General features: G+C 48.6%; 1 protein-coding gene across 2 annotated transcripts in view; it reads left to right on the forward strand.

Moving 5' to 3' along the window:
* FGF12 (fibroblast growth factor 12) overlaps window positions 1-20,026 on the forward strand; it is a 189,371-nt gene that overhangs the window by 91,992 nt on the left and 77,353 nt on the right. The window contains exon 1 of one of the 2 annotated variants that reach the window (XM_085232428.1): window positions 12,299-13,823. The exons of the other annotated variant lie outside the window; for it this stretch is intronic. Within the exon in view, the coding sequence (XP_085088554.1) occupies window positions 13,625-13,823 (199 nt within the window). The 5' untranslated portion in view covers window positions 12,299-13,624. Of the gene's footprint in view, window positions 1-12,298; window positions 13,824-20,026 lie in introns of those variants that run through there. 2 annotated transcript variants of the gene reach the window in all.

The following is a 20,026-nucleotide window of genomic DNA, read 5'->3' on the forward strand; positions in this document are numbered from 1 at the left end:
TCCTTGGGTGCAGTCACTCTTGCTGTGTTGTTATAGAGTCACAGGGGTTGGAAGGGACCTCTCAAAATCATCTAATTCAACCCCCTGCTAAGGCAGGTTCCTACAGCAGGTCGCACAGGGAAGCATCCAGATGGGTCTTGAGTATCTCTAGAGAAGTAGGCTCCATCACCTCAGCATACCCAAGGGATGGGGGTTCCCTCATACCTACAAACAGTGTCTCTCATTATCCAAAATAATTTCCTTGATGCAGCCCTGAGACCTTTGGGGTCTGGGTGGGATGAGTGGGTCCCCAGCCTTATTTGGCACCTCGGACCTCCTCCCCTCTTCTGTGCTGCCTAGCTTCTGAGTCTTCATGCTGCTCAGTGAGGGACTGTGGTGCTAAGAACTGAGGTCCTGGTGAAGGAAGGTGGCAACCTTGTCACTTACAGCAGCACTGCTGGAATGCTGCTGCCAGCAAGGGCTGAGGCTGCTCTGCAGCAGCCATGCCCAGCACTCTCTGTACAGTCATGCAGGGGGACATCAAATACAACAGGGTCACAGCTCATGGTGGAGAGGAGCTGAGCAGGGACGCAGTGACGTGTCAGCAGAAAAGTGTGCTGGGTCCTTCAGAAAGGGAAGACCTTTCTGACAGCTGCGTTTCTGTAAGCATCAGGAAGGTGGTGGCTCCTCCATCAGCCCTCCTTTGTCTGCGTTGCTTGACAAGTCCCATATCTGTTGGGCACCTATGAGTGCTCTGATCCTCCAGGAAAGTTACTTTGCAAGCTTTCCTATTGTGAAGGTTCCCAAGAGCATTATTATCGCCCTTATTTATGGCTGGGAGGAATTTGAAGTGTGGGCAGGAGGTACCATCTTGGTCACTGTGGGCTGCTGGCAGACCTGGGGGCAGAACCCAGCCTGCTGACTTGGAGCTGTGCTTTGGCACTGAGGGTGGTCTGCACCACTTGTGTCCCAAATACTCCATAGCTGTGCTTGTGAATCAGGCAGAAAGACTGCTTTAATTTCAGCCTACGCCGCCAGAAGTGGGGAGAGTGGGGGGAGAGGAGGAGGAAGGGGAAGGAGGAGCAGATAAAAATCAGAAAATTAGAATTTATTACAGTGAAAGCCAAAGTGCTAGAAGCCAAAATTGTCATTGTAATGCGAGCTCCATTTCGATAGAGTCCCATTACATTGTATTAGAGGTTGAACATGCGTAAGAATATCTTGGTTGTAATTATCTGATTTGTGATATGTAGCTAATGTGTGCTTGTTGTTCTGCCGTACATTATGCAGCAGCAATTCATTTCTAAACAACATTAGCTGGCAATGCAGCAGTTCAGTGCAGAAATTACAGGCGTAAGCATTAAGTTTTACATATGCTGAGTTGCAGCTAGGAGGCGAGATAGCAGTCCTGGTGGGGCTTCTGCTCTGACCATGCTGAGTATCCCCAAAGTGCCCAACAAGCAGACAGACGCAGCCAGCACCCACACACAGCAGTGGCAGGCCTGACATCTCCTCCATTCTGGAGCGAGCTTGTGGCAAGAGGTGTCCCTGCAAGCAATCAATAGCAGAGATCGACAGGAGCAGCTTTCAAATTAGATAAGCTTCCGAGCTGAGGTTTGAATGATAGTAGCAATATAAACATTTGACTGAGTACCCTCCTGTCATTGCATCCCTAACAGCACTTACATAAGGCCATTTGTATTTGATGGGATCTTATTTTCTTTCGATTTCTTTAACGACACCACTAAATAAAAACACTCAATAATTGCTGGTGCTTATTTTAATTCATCAGTTAAATGAGTAGGGCCATTTGGATAGGTACATTTTAAGACAGAACAATTAGCAAAGGTTAAAAGGACATTGCTCATTTAAAAATCCATTGAGCGTACACCAATCCCCCAGTTTTTAGAGCCTTAACAAGTAACATTATAAAGACAAAAAATATTGGTGCTACAGATGAGAGAAAGGATCTCCAAATGATGCCCCATCCCTGGAGGTCCTCACTGCCAGGTTGGATGGGTCCTGGGCAGCCTGAGCTGGGGCAGCCAGTTCATGCAGCTGTTGGGGCTGGGTGGGCTTTCAGGTCCTTTCCAACCCAAACCATGTATGATTCTATGTTATTCTAGCCTGCGTCTTATTGTCTTTTCACAAATGTATGCAAAATCACAGGGGGCAGAATGAGAGCAGAGATGTGCCCACTGGCCCTCTTGGAAGCGTCTCATTCCTCTGATCACTAGAAACCATGTCTAATTTCTTGTCTAAATTTATTCTTGGCCAATTTCTGCCCATTTGCTCTTTTGCCAGCATTGTCCTTCAGCTTATCTGTCCTCTGGCTGCTGTAATTTATGCCCTGTTTACACTTCTTTCTGCCTGGGCAATGAAGATCTATGAAACATGTCCATTCTGCTTTAGTTTGTAGCTACTTTCACTTTCTTAATTGCTCCAGTGCCAGGGTTTCAAGCAACACGACGAAACATTCTTTGTTTTAAAAAGAAAAGCTTTCATTCAAGCTGTGTAATATTATGGATATATTTTCTGTTTGATTGAAGGTTTATGAGTACTCCATTTTTTTTCACAAATTTGAGAAGCTGGGCCAAATTTGAGCTGACAGAGTCCATGCAAAATGGTTTAAATAAATAAGAACAAAAAGAAGGCTTTGTACACTACACTGAAGAAATAAAAGTGAGAGGATTCTATCAGTTGCTGGAGCCATCCAAGTGCAGATATTAAGGCCGGAAGTAGCTTTTTCTAGATTGAGTACCTGGTGCCTGTATTCTGCTACTTGGATTTGGAGGGGAGCTCAGCAGCAGTCCCCCTGGTTTGTTGAATTGTGATGAGAGCTGTGGGTGCTGCATAGGGATGCCCTGTATGCCCCATGTCCAGCTGGGAGCATTAGTAGTGCAAGGGGCTGGGACTGCAGCATGCAGGGAGCATCAGTCAGGTCTGGAAGCCTCCTTCATTCACACCCATTTGTATCCCAGCCCATATTTTTTGGCTCATGACAGTTTAGACTCGCTAGTGAATAAGCAAGGACCTGAAAGTTGTTGAAGGTAATGAAGTGTCTATGAAATATGCTCCTTCACAAGGACATGTTTGCGTTGCATATGTTCCTTTTACTGCTACTGTCTTCAAGCTTCTTTACCTGCATCTTTAATGAGGAGGCCGACGCAGCCCTGGTGGCTGCAGATCTGCAGACTTAATTTCCTAAGTGCCTGAGGAAGTTGCTGTGGAGTTAAAGGTGGCTCTCTGTTTCTCATTCGCTTTGTTGCTGGGTCAGGCTTTTCAGATGAGGGCACCTTCTTGAACCCCACATTTGACAGTGTTGAAGGTGGGCTGGAGAGGGGATTAGAGACACCACTTTCTAGAAGCATCTGCCATAGCAGACTGAAGATGCCAGCAAGATCCATCCCTGCTCCAGGGAACTGCAGAAAAATAATTTTGTGCATGTTTGGTGCAGAGAATCAGAGACTGAGAGAATCAGGATTTCCACTCCTCTGTTGCCCTGGCCCTCTTTCAACTTTAAAGGATGCTCTTTGAGCAGAAAATCCCAGTACATCTGTACAGCTAGTGGATAGCTGCTCAGCCCCGTGTGGAGTGCCAATGGTCTGTGTTGCCATATTGCCACCTGTACCCAGCACAAAGCCATGTTCTCCTTAGTTACTGACAAAAATGTCTCTTCAGAAGCCTTCCAATAATTACTCAAGCACCCACTTAAGAGGCTTTTAATTTAGATTCCCTATCCTCAACATCATACAATTTCCAATTGCAAGCACAGCCAGTCTTGTGAAAAAACTTTTGCCAAAAGAAATGCACATGAATTGTCTCCCAGTTTGTACTGCCTTGCATGAACTTCTGGAGCCTATAGCATCCCAAAAGATGGTATTTCCAACAGGCCAGAGCTGAAGCATTCAATCATAATGAAAGATGAAAGCTCTTGTTGTGAGTTTCCCTGCATCCGACAACACTTGGCAATGCTACAGCATCTTCACTTGAAGTGCTGCAGGCTGCCTTGCCAGCTTGTCTCATTCCCAAAGGCTGCCCTGTACCCCTGCTGACCCACAGTGTCCATGGGCTCCTATAAATGCTATGGGGTCCGTGACAAAGATGGGTCATGGACACTGCTGGGTTGCCATAGGAGGCATATTCCCAGCTTTGCAGCCTTCTCTGCAGTGATAGAAAGGGAAAATCAGAGGTGCTGTCCTCTCATCCTTAACAAGCATTTCAAAGGAGATGAGTAAGAGTGGTCCATTGCCTGTCACTCTGTGCTTGGTAGAAGGCTGTCGCTCCCCAGATATTTCTGCAGTTTTAAAGGAGCAGCCTCTAGACACCAAATTCAGTCAGTGGCATGTCTATAGCACATAGGCTCCAAGAAGTCCTTAACTGAATAATGTGTTTTGTGTTACTCAGTGAATAAGACTGAAGAGACACTAAGTTTTTCCCTGAAGTGGGAAAAGAAACATACATATGAAGGGCAAGCAAGAATACATAGCTGAACTGAGAGGAAAGAAATCACACAGCATGGGAACTTTTTGTCTAAGATGAGCTGTAGGGACAGTGGGAATGAAGGGAACGAGCACAGGTTTGCCAGTATTCAAAAGCTATTCTTGGAAAGCCCCAGAAAAGTCCTACAAAGTTATTGAAGCAGCTATTGCAGCTTCTGCTTTAAGTACTCCTGGAGTTCAGCAGAAAAGGCCAAAGCTATAATTCATGTGGAGGGATAGACACGATTGACATAGGTTGAGAGGCTGTGACAGACAGCTGTAGAAGGAACCACTAAACAATTGATAATGGTTCTTTTTTTCCATTCAAAAGTAACTTTTAATCAGAACTATGGGAGGAGAAAGGAAACGGTCATTTCAGAAACACCCATTGCATGGGTATTTAAAGCTCTGGTTTCATGCCACTGTTCTACCTTGTGCAAAAGCCTGAATCTTGGTCTTGAAAGTGGTACAAACACCAACACTCCTGCAGCAGTGTGCTTTCTTGCTCTTCTGGCATTTCCTAGTGATCTCCAAAAAGTCTCGTTTTCATTTCTTATGGGGAACAGACATAACTTTGAAACTTCATGGTTTTCTGCAGAGTGGCTTTCTGTTCCTGTCCACTCTGGTGCTGCCTGATGGAGAGGACTGGCTGTGATTGCACTGCCGAGTCTCCTGCTTTGCTCAGGTCAGGACAGCACAGTAAGTCCTGCGTGACAGGAATATCAATAGAGCAAGAAACTTCTAGGTGAATGAGATTTGGATGAGGTGTTAGGAAGGGCTGTTTGCAGCTGAGAGTGGTGCTGAGCCACGTTCCCATAGGGACTGTGGGATTTCCACTGCTGCAGGTCCCTAGGCAGGGTCTGGACCAACCTTGTGAGGGATGATGAAGGCACTGTTGGCACAGTGCAGAGGTGACCTCTCCAGGGCTCTTTGTACCCTTTGTGCTATGATATCAGCTCATCTATTTTTGAAAGAGGTTGACTCTCAGGATAAAACAATAGAGAATCCATCACAACTCTTGCCATATCATTCTCTTGATGAATTGCCTTTGCTATTAACAATAAATGCAAGCCTTGCCTTGACTTATAGCCTCCGGATCTCATCCTGACTTTGCTGGATTGAAGAGTTCCTTCTTTTGAAAATGTTCTTACTGAGAGGTGAGAGATTTATCAGCCAGCACCAAGTCATCTTTGTCATTCTCTTGGTGCAGAGCATCTCAAACATTTTTCTTCTGCGTCCAGACTTTCAGCAACAGCAAACTATCAGTGGCCACAGTGCTACCAGGCTAAGTACAACTGATCAACAAGAATGAACAGGCCACCAGCCTTTGCATCATTGAGGGTGTTTGCAACACTGGGTACAACAGTAGCAGCATTTCTCCTCCTGCTCCCTATTGCTCTGCTGGTGCACCCCATGTGGCTCGGGCTCTCCCAGTTGCAGTCCTATTGGGTCATCTCTCTCCCATGGCTCCCAGTTTCTGCAGTCGCCGCTCTCTGAAAAAGCATGCCCAGTTTTGAAATAATATATCCTGCACTCTTTGTTCCTGGCAATTTGTTCTGGCTGCATTAAAATGAAACTTGTTTGCATGCACTCCATTCCCCAGTCAGTTCCGTCCCTTCACCAAACCCGCTGCGATCATTAATTACTGCTGCATTAGTCTTTGTATCCTTGGCAAACTTAGATTTGCTTCCAGGCCAGTGATATCTTTATTGGTGTCTGGATTGCAATAACTGTTTGTGAGACTCAGGGGAGAAAAGATATGGGATTTCATTTTACTGAGGAGATGGAAGCATTGATTTATTGCTGGGGAGAAAAATAAAAGACAACAAAGATAGCACGAGGTGCGTTTTGAGGCAGGGGTATGTGGGGGAAGTGATGAATGCTCATCAGTCCTTTTTACACTGCACTTTAGGACAGCAGGGGATGAGAGAGTCTTCAAACCTTGTCCTAGCTGTATGATAGCTGTAATCTCTTATTTACATTTAGTGTTGAGTATGCCCTTTCAGTGTGTGGGAGAAATAAGCAGGTTTGGTTTAATAAGATGCAATCTGGATGCATGTAACTTCAGAAACATCCTGAGGGCAGGATTAATGTCCCAGCACTCCTGCTCTGTAGAGCTCCATGGCAGTGGGAGGACTAGGTTTTGTCAGAGTCACTGTGTTTCTGCAAGCTCTCTGAGCTGCAGAGTCTCAGCTGAGCAACAGCACCCATAAGAGTCTTACTTTTCTGGCCCCACAGAGTTTGAGGTACAACCTGAGGCTGAGTGCTGGGCTGCCATGGATTTGGAGGCTGCATGAAGAGCCAAGCCAAGTTTGGGGTCAGGGAACTTTCCAAGGCTTTAGATCTGGCAGGAACCATTCTGTGCAGACAGATTTATGGGCCTAGGGGGAGCTTGTTATTTCTTCTTGACAGCTTTGTTCCCTGCCTCCCCATCTTGACCTATGCCAGTGCCATCTACGTGCATTAACAAGGATGGTGTCACCAAGCCTTGACTTGCTGGGGCGCTGACGCTCCCATAGCCCTGCTGCAGGGATGCAACGGGGGTTTGTTCTCCCTCCCTTCTTCTCATACTCCATCACATAATCGGGCTGTTTTGCCTCAGCCAGGATCTAATCAGGGAGGATCTGTATGACTTTCAGCAAAGTCAGCTTGAAACTTTAAATTGAAAGGCTTTTCCCGACGTGCTTGAAAATGCCTTTGGTTGGAATCAGTGTTTGGCTGCGTGTTGACAACACGAGGAGGTTTTGTGTGTGAGCAGCTTTCCTTCTTCATGGGGAAGGGGAAAAGCACAAGCAACACTCAGACCTTCTGAGTCCTGGTGTGGGTTGGTTTGGGGCTGAAACTGCACTGAGGGGCCACAGCCCCACTCCACCCAGACCACATCACCTTCTGGAATAGGGCACTTCTCACATTACTGAAAGTGTTGGCTGAAGTGGGCTGCAGGATGTCTTTATGTAGGGTTCAGAGAGCCAACTGTCCAACAGAGAGAAGGTTGCAAGATTTTTCTTGTTCCTGGAAGCATCACTACCCTGCGGGTGAGGTAGGGTTGCTCTCTGTTGTCTGCTTCACCTGTTTCAGCAGATGGAGGGAGTTTCTGAATGGTGAATGAAACTCATTGAGGAAGAGGAGGGAAGGGAGGAAGGACAGAAGGCAGTTGCCTGTTCTGTCTTTCAAATTCAGGAGCTGCGGGATAGACAAGGAGATATGTGTCTCCTTCCCATGTGCTCAAGTGTGTGCTCCTGTGTTCCTTGCATCGGCCAAGGGACCTCTTGGCTCTGCCATGCACAAAATTATTGGAGTGTGAAGTCCCTCTCCTTCCGCTGCTCCCTGCTTGTAGACCCTTTGGTGCTTCTCCATAGGGGCTGTCATGGGGCAGTTGTTTGCCAGCCCTTTCCCTGGCCTCCCACCATTAAGAAAGCCATGACTAAAGCACAGGACTTCAAGGACAGCAGTTTTTTCATGCCTTGATCCCTCTGGGAAATGCAGGGGCAAAAAACTCAATGGATGGGGCTGAGCAAAGCCCTCCGATGTGTGACAACACCAAGCAGTCTGTGGAGAACTTTCTCTTTTTATGCAGGAACAGCTTCCATTGCTCCAAAATCTCTTTCAGTCCCTGTTTGATGGAGCCCACCTTAGCAGCAGGGTGTGTGCAGCAGGAGAACCTCTGGACGATCTCATTCCCTTTGAGATCCTGCTTTGAGCAGATCCTTCCAGAACCCAGCAGACAAAAGTATTCATCTTCTTGAAGGAAACTGCATCAAGAACATTTGTTCCTAGACAGCCACAGATGCCTGCGGTGGAGTCAGGCTTTCCTGTGCTCCCTTCCTCCACCTGGTGCAGGCAGCAGGTCACCAAGGAGAGATAAAACCTTTGTCAAGCAGAATTCTTCTCTTAGAAAGCAAAAAGCATAAACATTTAAAACCTGAGGAGAATAGTTTCCTTCCCCAGGCTCCAGTTGGGCTTGCTGTTTTTTTTAGCAGTGGTTTCACTCTGCACTCTGTGTGGCTGTTGCCCTGCTGCTGGCTTTAAGCTACAGGCAGCAAACCCGGCCTCTCCTCAGCCAGACTTGTTTCTAAAGGCGCTGCACAGCCTAATGATACTCTCATGATGAGTTGCAAATTCTGTTTTAATTGAATCTGTGAAGCCAAAAAGGGGGTGAGGGGCCCATTAAATAAATTATTTTCATATAGCAGTCAGATTATGTTCGCTCTTCTGTGTTTATTAAAAGGCCTCGTCAGCTCAGAGCTCAGCTGCGCGAGAAAAGCCCAGAAAGCCAGCCAGTTTTCCTGCTCTGCTGCTGTTTTAGGGCCAGATCTCTCTCCCAGAACAGCAGATTTTTAAGGGGCCATGTGAATTCTTATTAGGCATCCAAACGCAGATATAAAACCATGCATTGTAAACAGAATTACCCTGCATATAAAACAACCGAAATACTGTAAGGTCTTTTCTTTTCCTTATCAGGTTACCCAGGCATATTTTTTAAAAAGTCCACCCACGCAGAGAGACTGGGGAATGCCAAAGCTGCTTGAATTTTAATTATGTCAGACATGCAGCAAGGGGCTACCTTGTAAAGAACAGAGTTAATAAAACATGGATATGGGCTTAATTCCACTTAATAAGCAGACCTGGCAATGCACGTATTTTAGATGTAATTTACACAGGGTGGGAATTTGGTATAATTCTTAAAAGGTGACTGCATGCAGACTTCCAAACTCAACGGTGCCTTCCTATTGGAAGAGATTTGTTGCTATGCTGCTATGAGATGTGAATTAGGCCATTCATAATTATCAGCGAGAGATGGGTGCCTTTCTTTTCCCATTCAGCTACAGGAATACACTGATACATTTTACAGTGCCATTAAATTTAAACCATCCTTAACTTTGTGCATGCATTTTTAGTAGCTGTGCACATAAAAGAGCAAATAAAAAAAGCATACATTTCTATCTGTGGTTTGCTGTCTGTGCACAGAATTAGTAGAAGAGAGATATGCCTAATGACAAAATCTACAGAATATAGCCCATGGCTTTTGAAGGCTCTATGAAAAATAAACAGGATATTCTGTAAGCAGCCCTGCGGGAATTATTGCACTTCGCTAAGGAAGGATGCCAATAACCTCCGTTTTGACCTAGATAGATCATTCTGTTTGGGAAGGTAAGGGAATGCAATTCTAGATCTCTTCTCTATTCAAGCCAGTAAAGCTCTGAAATTCATCCAGGCCTTCGTTTTTAAACCTCAGCACTGAGGACAGAAGAATTTATTTATCGGGTGAACAAAGCCTCAGAGCCTCAGAGGTGACAGCACGTTGAAATGTTTATGTTGGCCTCCTTCCACAGCACATGCCCACTGTGTAGGCTCCTTTCTGCCTGGGGTGAGGACTGAGGGGCATTTAACAGGCCTTACGATCAGGCATGGAGAACGCTCTCCTTGCTCATATGTGCGGGATGGGCCTTTCCAACATCTGTAGGAGCAACACCGGGATCTCTCCAATGTGGTCACAGCACAGTTTGCTTGTTTGTTTTGTGAATGAGTGCAGCTCACTCCTTCCCTCTTCACAGTGTGGAGTGTGCAGCTCTCCGGGCTGGAGAAGAGGAGGGAGCACCAGGGAGAAGGGGAAGGGAGAAAAACCGCCTTAATCATTATAGGTTATAGGGATGTTAATATTGTATTAATACTATTATATGTAGAGAGAGAAAAAAGTGCAGAGAGAGATTAAGGAATTGTGTGCCTTAAGGAAAAATACCTCATTGGGCTGGTTTGGTCGAACAATGGAGCTTGTTTTGGTGGCAGTGAGGAGTGCAGAGCCGGCCTGCAGCAGGAGCGCTCCATGCACTGCTGTGTGCTGTGCTGCCCTCGGAGGGACAGCTGGGACAGACAGACAGGGAGGCGGCTTCAGCTCAGCTTCCCCTGGTGGAAGTTGGAGGGGAGAACTTCTGCTGGCAGAGTGTAGAGCACGGGTAGGCCTTTCTGCTTCGCTTGGCAGCCCACCTAAGATGACACATTTCCCCCGCAAGAATGACAGTGCAGGAGCACGATGAGGTTGGCCTTCAGTTCCCTGGCTCCAGCTCTGGGCTCGCTCGGTGCTGTTAGAAGCACGGGCTGCTCTGAACCGCTGCGAGCTGGGGTGTGATCCAGAGTGGTGCAGAGCAGGTGTGCATGCCAGTAATGTCACCAGGAGTTCATGGCACGGTGCCTGCATTGAGAACCAAACCATGGACTACTTGGCCGTCTATAAATAAGGACCCGTGTGCTAGCAAACGCAATATTATATTCAGCTTCAGAAGCTCTGCTTTAATTTAATTCCATTACTGCAGAGGCTGAGAGACCAGGGAGAAGCATTCCTTTTTGGAGTTGCAGCAGCTCTCTTCTTAGATCCGCAAATCACCAACAAGGCTTGTGAGCAGCTTTATCACCCATTAGGATCATTTTTAAGTGCAGAGCTGCTGCTTTGGGTTTGCGGCTACACAAGAAAATAAATGAGTCAGGTGATAACATATGTGAAACTTATTTAAAATAGGGGGGGATAAAACAGAGTTCTTTGACCTGACTACAGTTAGAAAGTAGCTTTATGTAGAGATGGAAAACCTCTTTCTTGGGGAGATATCAGATTTGCTCACATCCTTTGAAGATGGAGCTTTGGATAATTCACTGGCAGTTCAGACAGTGATTCCCTGATTGCAAACAGCTTTCTTTAGGCCATGCCTGTACCTTGTACTGCAGCATTCTTTGATGTCAAATGAAATAATCCAGCAGAGAAAATTAAAATACGAAGCATTTTAGTTACAGGAAAGGAAAGAAAAAATTTTATTGATTGGAACAGCGAAATCTGCTAGAAAAAACAAATTGGCAGCAGTTAAAAAGAAATCCACAGCCTGACATTTATATCTCCTGAATGGCTATGAATATCTTCCCTCCCTATTCTCTCCTGGAGAACCTGATTCCACCCCGTTGGCATCCACAGGATTATGAGTGAATATCAGGAAGTAATGCCGGAGTTTAGCTCATCGTTGTGGTCACAATGGGTAGATATTTCAGTTACCTTCTTTCCCCATGCATTACAATAGTCAAGAGCTGAAGTTCTTGCTGCGAAGCGGTGACACCGATTATTTTGCTGAAGCTGGTGATTCCCAGGGGGTTCCCCAGTTGATTTAAAGGGCTCGCTTCATCCCGGCACCCTTGGGACTGGATTCAGTCTCACCTCGCCACTGTTGCTTGTCCTGTGATACTTGGAGAAGCTGAGATTTCCTAACCCTATGCTCTCCCAGGTACCCTACTGCTCATCACTTTCAGCGTACAGATATAGTCTCTCTTACTTGAATCTGAAAGCTGGTGAGCCACCATTCTTAACGGCAGCAGCAACAGCCCGTATGACCAGAGGCGTATTTCTACATCTTAAATTTAGTTCACTGAAGTTTTGTGTGTGGAAAAAAGGAGTCAACCCAGCTCAGGCTGGTTGCCTCGATCAGAGCATGTGCTGATAAGCTTGCGTTGTGACCTGGGACCGCCCAGCGGTCCTCACCCCTGCAGCCGCCCTTCACGCCCCCTAGACGAGACAACAGCCCCCCAGCAACGCAGCCCTGTCACTGTCTAGAGAATAGGGGAAAGCAGTGGGGACGCCCGGCGGGCAGCAGAGCCCGGCGGCCGCGGAGGTGTCCGAGTCGGCTGAGCGCATCTCCGGCGGCTGCTTCGTGGGGGCGGGTCGGGGCCGGCCGGGGCTGCGGGCCCAGGGATGCTAGTTTCTCGATGGGGGCGGCCCGGGGAGGCTCCCGAGGGCTGCCCGGGCAAAGGGGCAGAGCCACCGCGGAGCTGCAGTTGCCTCTCTCTGCCTGCGCGATTTTTTCTCATCCGAACCTCGATCACGTAGGATTGCGTAGAGAAGGGCGAGCGGGGAGCAGCTGCAATCCTCCCCGAGCTCGTAGCCCAGCTCCCGGCCGGCACCGACCGCCGCGGGGCTGCGGAGCTCCCCGCCGCTTTGGCAGAGGCCCCGCGCTGCGTGGGAGTCCGGGGGGGGCGGCTTCCCCGGCCGCTCCCTCCCCTCTCCCCCCCCCGTTACAGCCGGGCTGAGCCGGAGGATGCGGGAGGGCGGCGGGTGCGGCGCGGCTCCTCCACGCCCCGCCGCCGTCGGGCGGCACCGCGAAGAGTCCTGAGCCCCGCACGGAGCAGCGGCAGCGGCAGCCGCACCCCCACACCGCCCTCCTTCTCCTCCTCCTCCCCGCCTCGCATCGCTCCTCCTGCCGCCGTCCCCGCCGCGGCAACCGGGCCCGGGGCCGCCCCGGTGCTGAGCGCCCGCGGCTCCCGCCGGGCCGGGCCGGACGATGCGGGCTGCTGCCGTCGGGGAGAGCTGCGGCCGGAGCAGAGGCGGCGAGCGGGGCTGGAGGAGCTGCACCAGCCATGGCGTTGTGAGCCCGGGGCGCCGAGCTGCGGCGATGTGAGCCCGTACCCTCGGCCGGACCGCTTCTTTTTTTTTTTTTTTTTTTAATTTAATTTAATTTAATTGCGTTGTCTCTTTTTTCTTTGTTCGCCGGCCTGGTGCTTTTTCTCGTGGCCGCTTTGCCTTCCCCTCCCGCCCTTCTCCGCGAGAGGAGTGGAGAGGGGGGGAAAAGAGGAAGAGGAGGAGTGCAAACAGAAATGCAGCGCGGCTCGCCCTGAGCCCGGCCGCGGGAGCGGAGCGGAGCCGCGGGACGCGTCCATGTGCGCGCAGTGCCGCGCCGCGCCTGGGAGCCACCGCGCTGGGGCCGGGGCCGGCCGCGGGCCGGGGGGGCTCTGACTCATCCCACGGCCCCTCGCCCCAGCGGAGCGGAGCCGCGCCGCGGGGACCCGCGGATTCTCCGCGCACCCTTCTCTGGACACAGCAGCCGCCGGCGGACCTTTGCGAGCGGGGCGGCCGCCTCCCGGATTTACAAGGCGTGGGGGCACCGCCGGCCCGGCGGGATTTACGCTCTCCGGGGACGGACCCATGGGCGGCGGGGTCCGGCGGCCAGCCATGGTTGTTAGCCGGAGCGCCCCGCTCCGCCTGGCCGGCTGAGCCCTCCCCGCTGCCGGGACTCGGGGCCGCGGCGCGCTAAGCGGGGCGTCCCCGTCCCCCCGGGGCGCGGCGGCGGCTCGGCCCCAGCGCGCTCCCCTGGACCGGAGCGGCGAGGCGAGGCGCGGGGGGCCCATGAGCGGCGATGGCAGCGGCTATCGCCAGCTCGTTGATCCGGCAGAAGCGGCAGGCGAGGGAGTCCAACAGCGACCGGGTGTCCGCCTCCAAGCGCCGCTCCAGCCCCAGCAAGGACGGGCGCTCCCTCTGCGAGAGGCACGTCCTGGGGGTCTTCAGCAAAGTGCGCTTCTGCAGCGGCAGGAAAAGGCCGGTGAGGAGGAGACCGGGTGAGTACCGCGGGCCGGGGCCGTGGGGACCGGCTCCGCTCCCGGGTGCCTCCAGCCGTCGGGGGAAGGGCTCGCTCCGCGCTCAACTTCGCCCGGGCGCTGCGGTTCCCCCCGAGCTGCGGGGTCGCTGGGCTCAGCCCTCCGCCGCAGCCCGAAGGAGGAACCCAGCGGCTTAACTCACGGTCGTATTTTCCCACCTCCCACTAGGTTCGCTTTTCAAATAACGTGCTCTTATTTTCTGCATAGTGACAAGGGGATCGATAAGCCGAGGATCAGTTAGAATCGTGGCCATTTGATATCTCGATCCCTCAAGTGCTGCTTCTTGAGATGAGTTGCATGGGGAATTTCCTTAGCTCTGAAAGCCTTCCAGATGGCAGCTCCATGACTGTTGCACATAATACCGAGCTTGCAAGAGCCTAGAAATGCATTTTGGGACAGCCTCCTGTTCCTCTCTTTCCTTTATTTGTTTGTATGTGCGCTTAGTCTCCGTTCCTTATGGAAAACTTCTGTGCTGATGTACGTGTTGCTCACATTCCCATGAAGTCCTATCACCCACAGATTCAGTTCTGAGTAGTGCACTCAGGTGTCCTTGGTCAGCATGAAAACTCAGCACCTGGCAGGAAAAGGCCTTTCCTGAATTCTCAATGGAATTACTATTTACTTCTTCCTTCCTTTCTTTCATTGCTAGAAACCAACATTCAGAGAAAAAAAAATAAATAAAGTAAAACACAGCTTGCTTTGAGAAGCCGCTGTGAGCAGATCCTTTCCTCAGGTGTTTGTTAGTATCATGGTTAAGTGTGATACACACATACTCATCTCTTAGGGATGTGTCATCAACCTGAGTAGTCCTGCCATATTTCCCATATCTGTGCACCTTGCAGCGAGTGGTGGCTGCTCCTGAGGCTGTAGGCTGAGATTTGAGATCAGCACTCGGGGGAGGAATGAAAACAGGGAGAACCGCTCAGGTAAAAAGGCCATTCATGGTTGGCTGTGATTGAAGGGGAAAGAAGACTGGGTTGTTGGGTTGTTGCCAGCATCCCCCATACACAGCCTGTGGGGCTGGGGCTGTATTCAGCTAGCAAAATGCTTCAGGACTCACAGTGCATGTGGTTAGGCTGCAAACCAGACTTACTAATGATCTGTTCTAAAGCAACTGCCAAGAGAGGATGCAAAATATTTGAAATACAGCGTGACTTGACATATTCAAAGGGAAAAAAACAATGTTGCTTTTTTCTTAATTTGTTCATTTTACTGTGAGTGGTAGCTTTTGGGCCATCCTATATCTAAATTACCTTGTGAATCCAGACCATAAAATGGCTCTTTCCCAAAAAGTGTTCTCATTTTGTCTGAGGAATCCCTTTTTGTGGGATCAAGAGTGGGACCTTGGACTCTCGCTGATGGAACCTTTTCTCATTCCTTTTTCCTCCCCATCTGCTATTGAGTGATATCCGTCAAGCCAAGGACTCAAAGGGTGGAAACCATAAAAACACAGAGCCATTAAGGTTGGAAAAGACCTCTCAGATCATCATATCTGATGGTCAGCTCTCAACCCAAATCTAGACCTGTTTTCTGGATTTCAAGATGCTTTGTTTCGTTAAAGTTTGAGTGACTTTTATAGTGGGGTGTGGGTGGTCAGTCTTGCTACTGGTCCCATCCCATTGCTCCCAGCTGTAGGTGTAATTCTGCTTCCTTTGGATTCACTAGATGCCCATGAAGAATCACTAAATTCTAAGAATTCCCTCCACTCGCATGGGCTTTCTTGCTAAGGGAGGTGTTCAATAAGTTACACACCAGAGTGATTTAAGGAAGACTTTTTATTGACTAAGAGGAAGAATCAATGCTAGTCAGTGCTGTAAAAATAAAACTGTTCAGTCTTCAGAGCTGACAGTCAATCACTTGTAACCGGCACCGTATTCCATTTATAAAATTAAACAAGTAGAGAAATTAATTTGCTTTAAAAAAATACCAACTGCCCAGTTCCCTCTTGTCAGTCTTCAAATGAAGGGTTGTTCTACTGGTGCATCCCACTCCTGGGCTCAGGTGTGCTGCTCAGAGGGTTGCATACCGCTGGGTTTGCTGCCGTTCTCATTGTTGGTGCAGGGGGTGTGCTGTGCCCGCGTTATTTATTCATTGCAGAGTCACTCCTGTGCATAGAAAATGACATGCAAATGAACTGAAACTAGTTTAAAGAAATGTGCATACATTGTGCAGTGACCCACAAGCCCAGTGATTATGTGCGCTTAATGACATGCAGCTTAGCATGGTGAGAGGAACGTGAGAAACACCTGTGTTCAAAAGGGGTAGATCCCATTTGGAAGTGGCACGCTTCTGGGGGAACTGTTGTTACCTTCCTAAACATGACCTTGTTTTACAGCTGTAGGGAGTAACTGTTAAAATACTTCACTCTGACAGAGCGATATGCATCCACAGTACCTGGCGAGCTCTACTAAATGGAGAGAGTTCACCCCGTTGTGCAGACAGTGAAACCGAGGCACTGCTCAACACAGAGCCCCAGTTCCTCCCGTCCACCCCAGCACACTCCCCATGTTCTTTGCCTCTGTAAAGGAATGGTGTGAGCTTACGTCAATTAAGTGTTTATAATAAGCAACACAGTGCTGCAACTGAAATATCCAGGAATGGCGCGCGTGAGCAGAGCTGCGCTTGGCGCTGGTTGGCACCGCGTGCTCCACTTCTCAGTTCTCCTGTTGTCGTAGCGAAGGGAGAGCTCAGAGCTGGGAGAAGTTGGGGCTGGCTCAGCACTGGGTGTGGGCAGCTTTTTGGAAGCAGGTCCATGCAGGGATGTCTTGTATAATCAGAGCTCTGGGTGCCTGGGGAAAACAGGCTGTGGGGACGTCTTGGTGGTCGGTGGCAGTAAGCACCATGCTGTAAAGCCTGCACTCGTTTCATCCACCTCGTGATGGGCAAAGGCGGCTCGCCCAGCATGGTCTCCTTCTCTCTTTCCCGTGTTCTTTTTTGTTATCTTTTCTACACACTTGGCTCTAAGGTACGACTTGTCAGTTTGAGGCAGGCCAACTAAGGACGCCGATGTGATGGACGGAGCTGCAGATTTGGACACATGGGCTGAATCCCATTCTTGTGAATTCATCAGGCTCTCGGCAGCAGTTGTGCCAAGCAAAATGTGTGTATGCTGAAGAGCACCTGCACAGTTATATGTATAAAGTATGGCTAGAAAAGGTTAAAATATGTATTTGGTTCTGACCATAGGAACTTGCTGGAGGATTGCAAAGAAATTAATGTGTGGCACGGCTTTTTGGTGCTGCTTCAGGAGATGTAACCTTTGATTAAGGCTTGATTAAGAACAATGAATCCAAGAGTTGAATGCATAAGACTGGGCACTGCTTCTCTCCCATGGCTTCCCTGCCAACAAATGGTGGAACCAAGTGTATTCGTCCCTTTGTGGCTGAACTGAAGCTTCCAGGCACTGTTTTGTAGTGCTAGCACTAGGCTGGTGGGTGCAGGTTGTTGAGCACGCTGTTGCTTCATCACTCATCTTCACAGGCAGAGCTCAGCCTGGAGCTGGGTTCTGCAGCAGCAGCCATTGCAGAGCATCATCTCCATCTCTTTGGGCTTCATTTCTGAAAAAGGATTTCTAGCTTGGAATGCAGAGCTCAGGGTCACAAACAGTATTTTTTCTTCCGTCAAGAAGAACAAAAAAAACCTCTGTTTTTTTCCTTTTTTTTTTTTTTCCCCACTGTCTGATATGTATTCCGTGATTCTCCAGGGAAAAGATGCTTTTCCTTAAGGAGATCTAAAGGCATTTTCCAAAGTGAAGGAAATAGCTCACATGTAGAAAAAAAACAACCCAATAACGTAAAATGGCTTTTCCCTCTGCAGTATTTCTCATCTTGATTAATAGACGAAGATTTAGAGTTTTAGATATATATAAATACATGTAGATATCTTTGCAGCAGTATAAGTGAAACATAAGAGCAACTTCAGCTGAAGGACACGGAAGGACCTTGTTCATTCACAGAATCATTTGAACATTTGAGAAGTCTGTCTATTTTGTAAGCTGTTAAATTCCCCCGAGTCCATTGGATCACAGAATCATAGAATGCTTTGAGTTGGAAGGGACCTGAAGGATCACTAAGTTCCAACTCCCTGGTGCATGCAGGGTTGCCAACTGCTAGATCAAGCACCAGCTCAGGTTGCCCAGCACCCAGCCCAGCCTGGCCTTGAGCATCTCCAGGAATCGAGCAGCCACAGCTTCCCTGGGCAGCCTGTGCCAGCACCTCACCTCCCTCTCTGTGAAAAACTTAGCCAACATCTAATTTAAATCTTCCCTCCTTTAGCTTAAAACCATTCCCCCTTGTCCTATCACTATCAACCCCTGTAAAAAGTTGATTTTCCTCCTTTAAACATTGGAGTTGAATCCTTTCTGATTTCGTATGGAGTGAAAGTGATGATTGAAGCTCATGGAAGAAGCACTTTTTTAGTTCTCCATTCATTTTCTCATAGTCCTTGCTCACTTTTATGGTCATTGCTCTCAGTGGAGCTGCAGTACACGACCAACCCATGGAATTTGGCCACTGTGGTGTCTCAGAATTCAGGGTGCATCTCAGTGTTTCTCCACACAGTTTGTGTGTATGTCTGTGTACATACAGCTGAGGGACCCCATCACACTGCTATTCTGTAGGGTTTGGTACTATCCCCCATCAGTTTGGCCTAGGGATAAGGTGTGCTTGGAGACAATGACATTGCCTTGCTGAAAAGAATCCTAGGGGTGTTGGGTGAAGGCACATGTGCCAAGTGGCTGGTGCTAATGAATGCACAATAATCAGGAGTAGGGAAAGGTTCCCTTCTGCTTGAGACAGCTCAGTAAATAGGTTTTGTTTTATCAAATTGAGCTGTGGGGGTGGTATTGCACACAAACATGACTTCCAAATGTGGGGACTCAGAAGCACTGCAGGCTGCTGGGTTGTTCCAGAGCATGGAAAACTCAGCTGCAACCCACTTTGCAGCACAGGCTGCAGGTGAGCACATCAGTCAGCGTGCACACTGCGCTGCTTCTGGGCTGGGTGTAGTCTTTGCCAAGAAAATCCATAGAAATCATCCAGACAACCAGTAGTATGGGTGTCTGTTCTCCCCATGGCCTCAGTGGGAGCTGTGCTTGTGGGAGCGGTGAACACTGCTCACTAGCAGAGCTGGTTCATCATTAAAGCAGTGCAAATGAGTGATTCCTCCATCAACAGCCAAATGGAAGTCAGGGGAAAAGAGGTCCATGAGGGATTATTCTTCCTCCCCATAGAATAAAAAATCCATATACATCAGTTTATCTCTGACTTATCTGTTGGTTGTTTTGGTGTTGTGTTTTTTTGAGGAAAAGTTTAATTTCACGTGTATTTATTTTTTTAACTTTAAGATATGGTCCTAAAAAAAATGTTATGAAATAATAAAAAAAGAAAGCTTGTATTCCAAAAATACCAAAATGAAGTCAAGATTTTTTTCCTCTCTTCCTTCCTTCTTTGTTTCCTGCTGTCCCTCCTTCCCTGCTTTGCTGAATTCAGCGTGAAGTTAGAATAATTTCAGCAGAGCAGATACTGCTTATTTTATCAGAAAACTCAACATCCCAACTTGGGCAGTGAGGAGAGCAGAGCTGCCATGGGGGTAGCATCACTGCCGTGACCACGTTGTTGTTGTACCTCAGCTCCTTACCTGGGCTGCACACACTGCAGCCTGTCAGGAAACTGTATCCTTACACTCCCTGATGTAGTGCCCGGTTTGTCTCCATTCCCTAGCTAACAGAACTCTTTGTGTTAACACAGTATCCTTCCAGAGCATAAAACAAACCGCTACATCTACTGTTTTCCTTTCACTGCGTGTAGCAGAAGCCTGAAATAACTCGGCCTTTCTGGAGGCTGCTTGTGCTTTGCATATGGGTTGCAAGTTGCAGATGCGCTTTGTTCTCCTCCCCCAGTGAATGACGATGGCAGGGATTCCTGGAATACGTTGTTTTTAAAGGAGTATTTGTGCTTTGATGGAAGTTGGGGTCAACATTCCTTTTTTAAGGAAGAAAAACTTGAAATTTTTCAGCGTTTCAGAGTGAAACGAAGGAAGAACAGAGCCAGGTCTTGGGGTTAATAGAACAAGCTCACTTAATTGATATTTATCTAGAACAACATCATTTGCTGCCCCTCCCCTTCTGGCTGCATGCATGGTTTCTTTGCTTAGCAGTTGCCACT

This window comes from Meleagris gallopavo, chromosome 11 (assembly GCF_905368555.1).
Source record: "Meleagris gallopavo chromosome 11, MGAL_WU_HG_1.1, whole genome shotgun sequence".
NCBI lineage: Eukaryota > Metazoa > Chordata > Aves > Galliformes > Phasianidae > Meleagris > Meleagris gallopavo.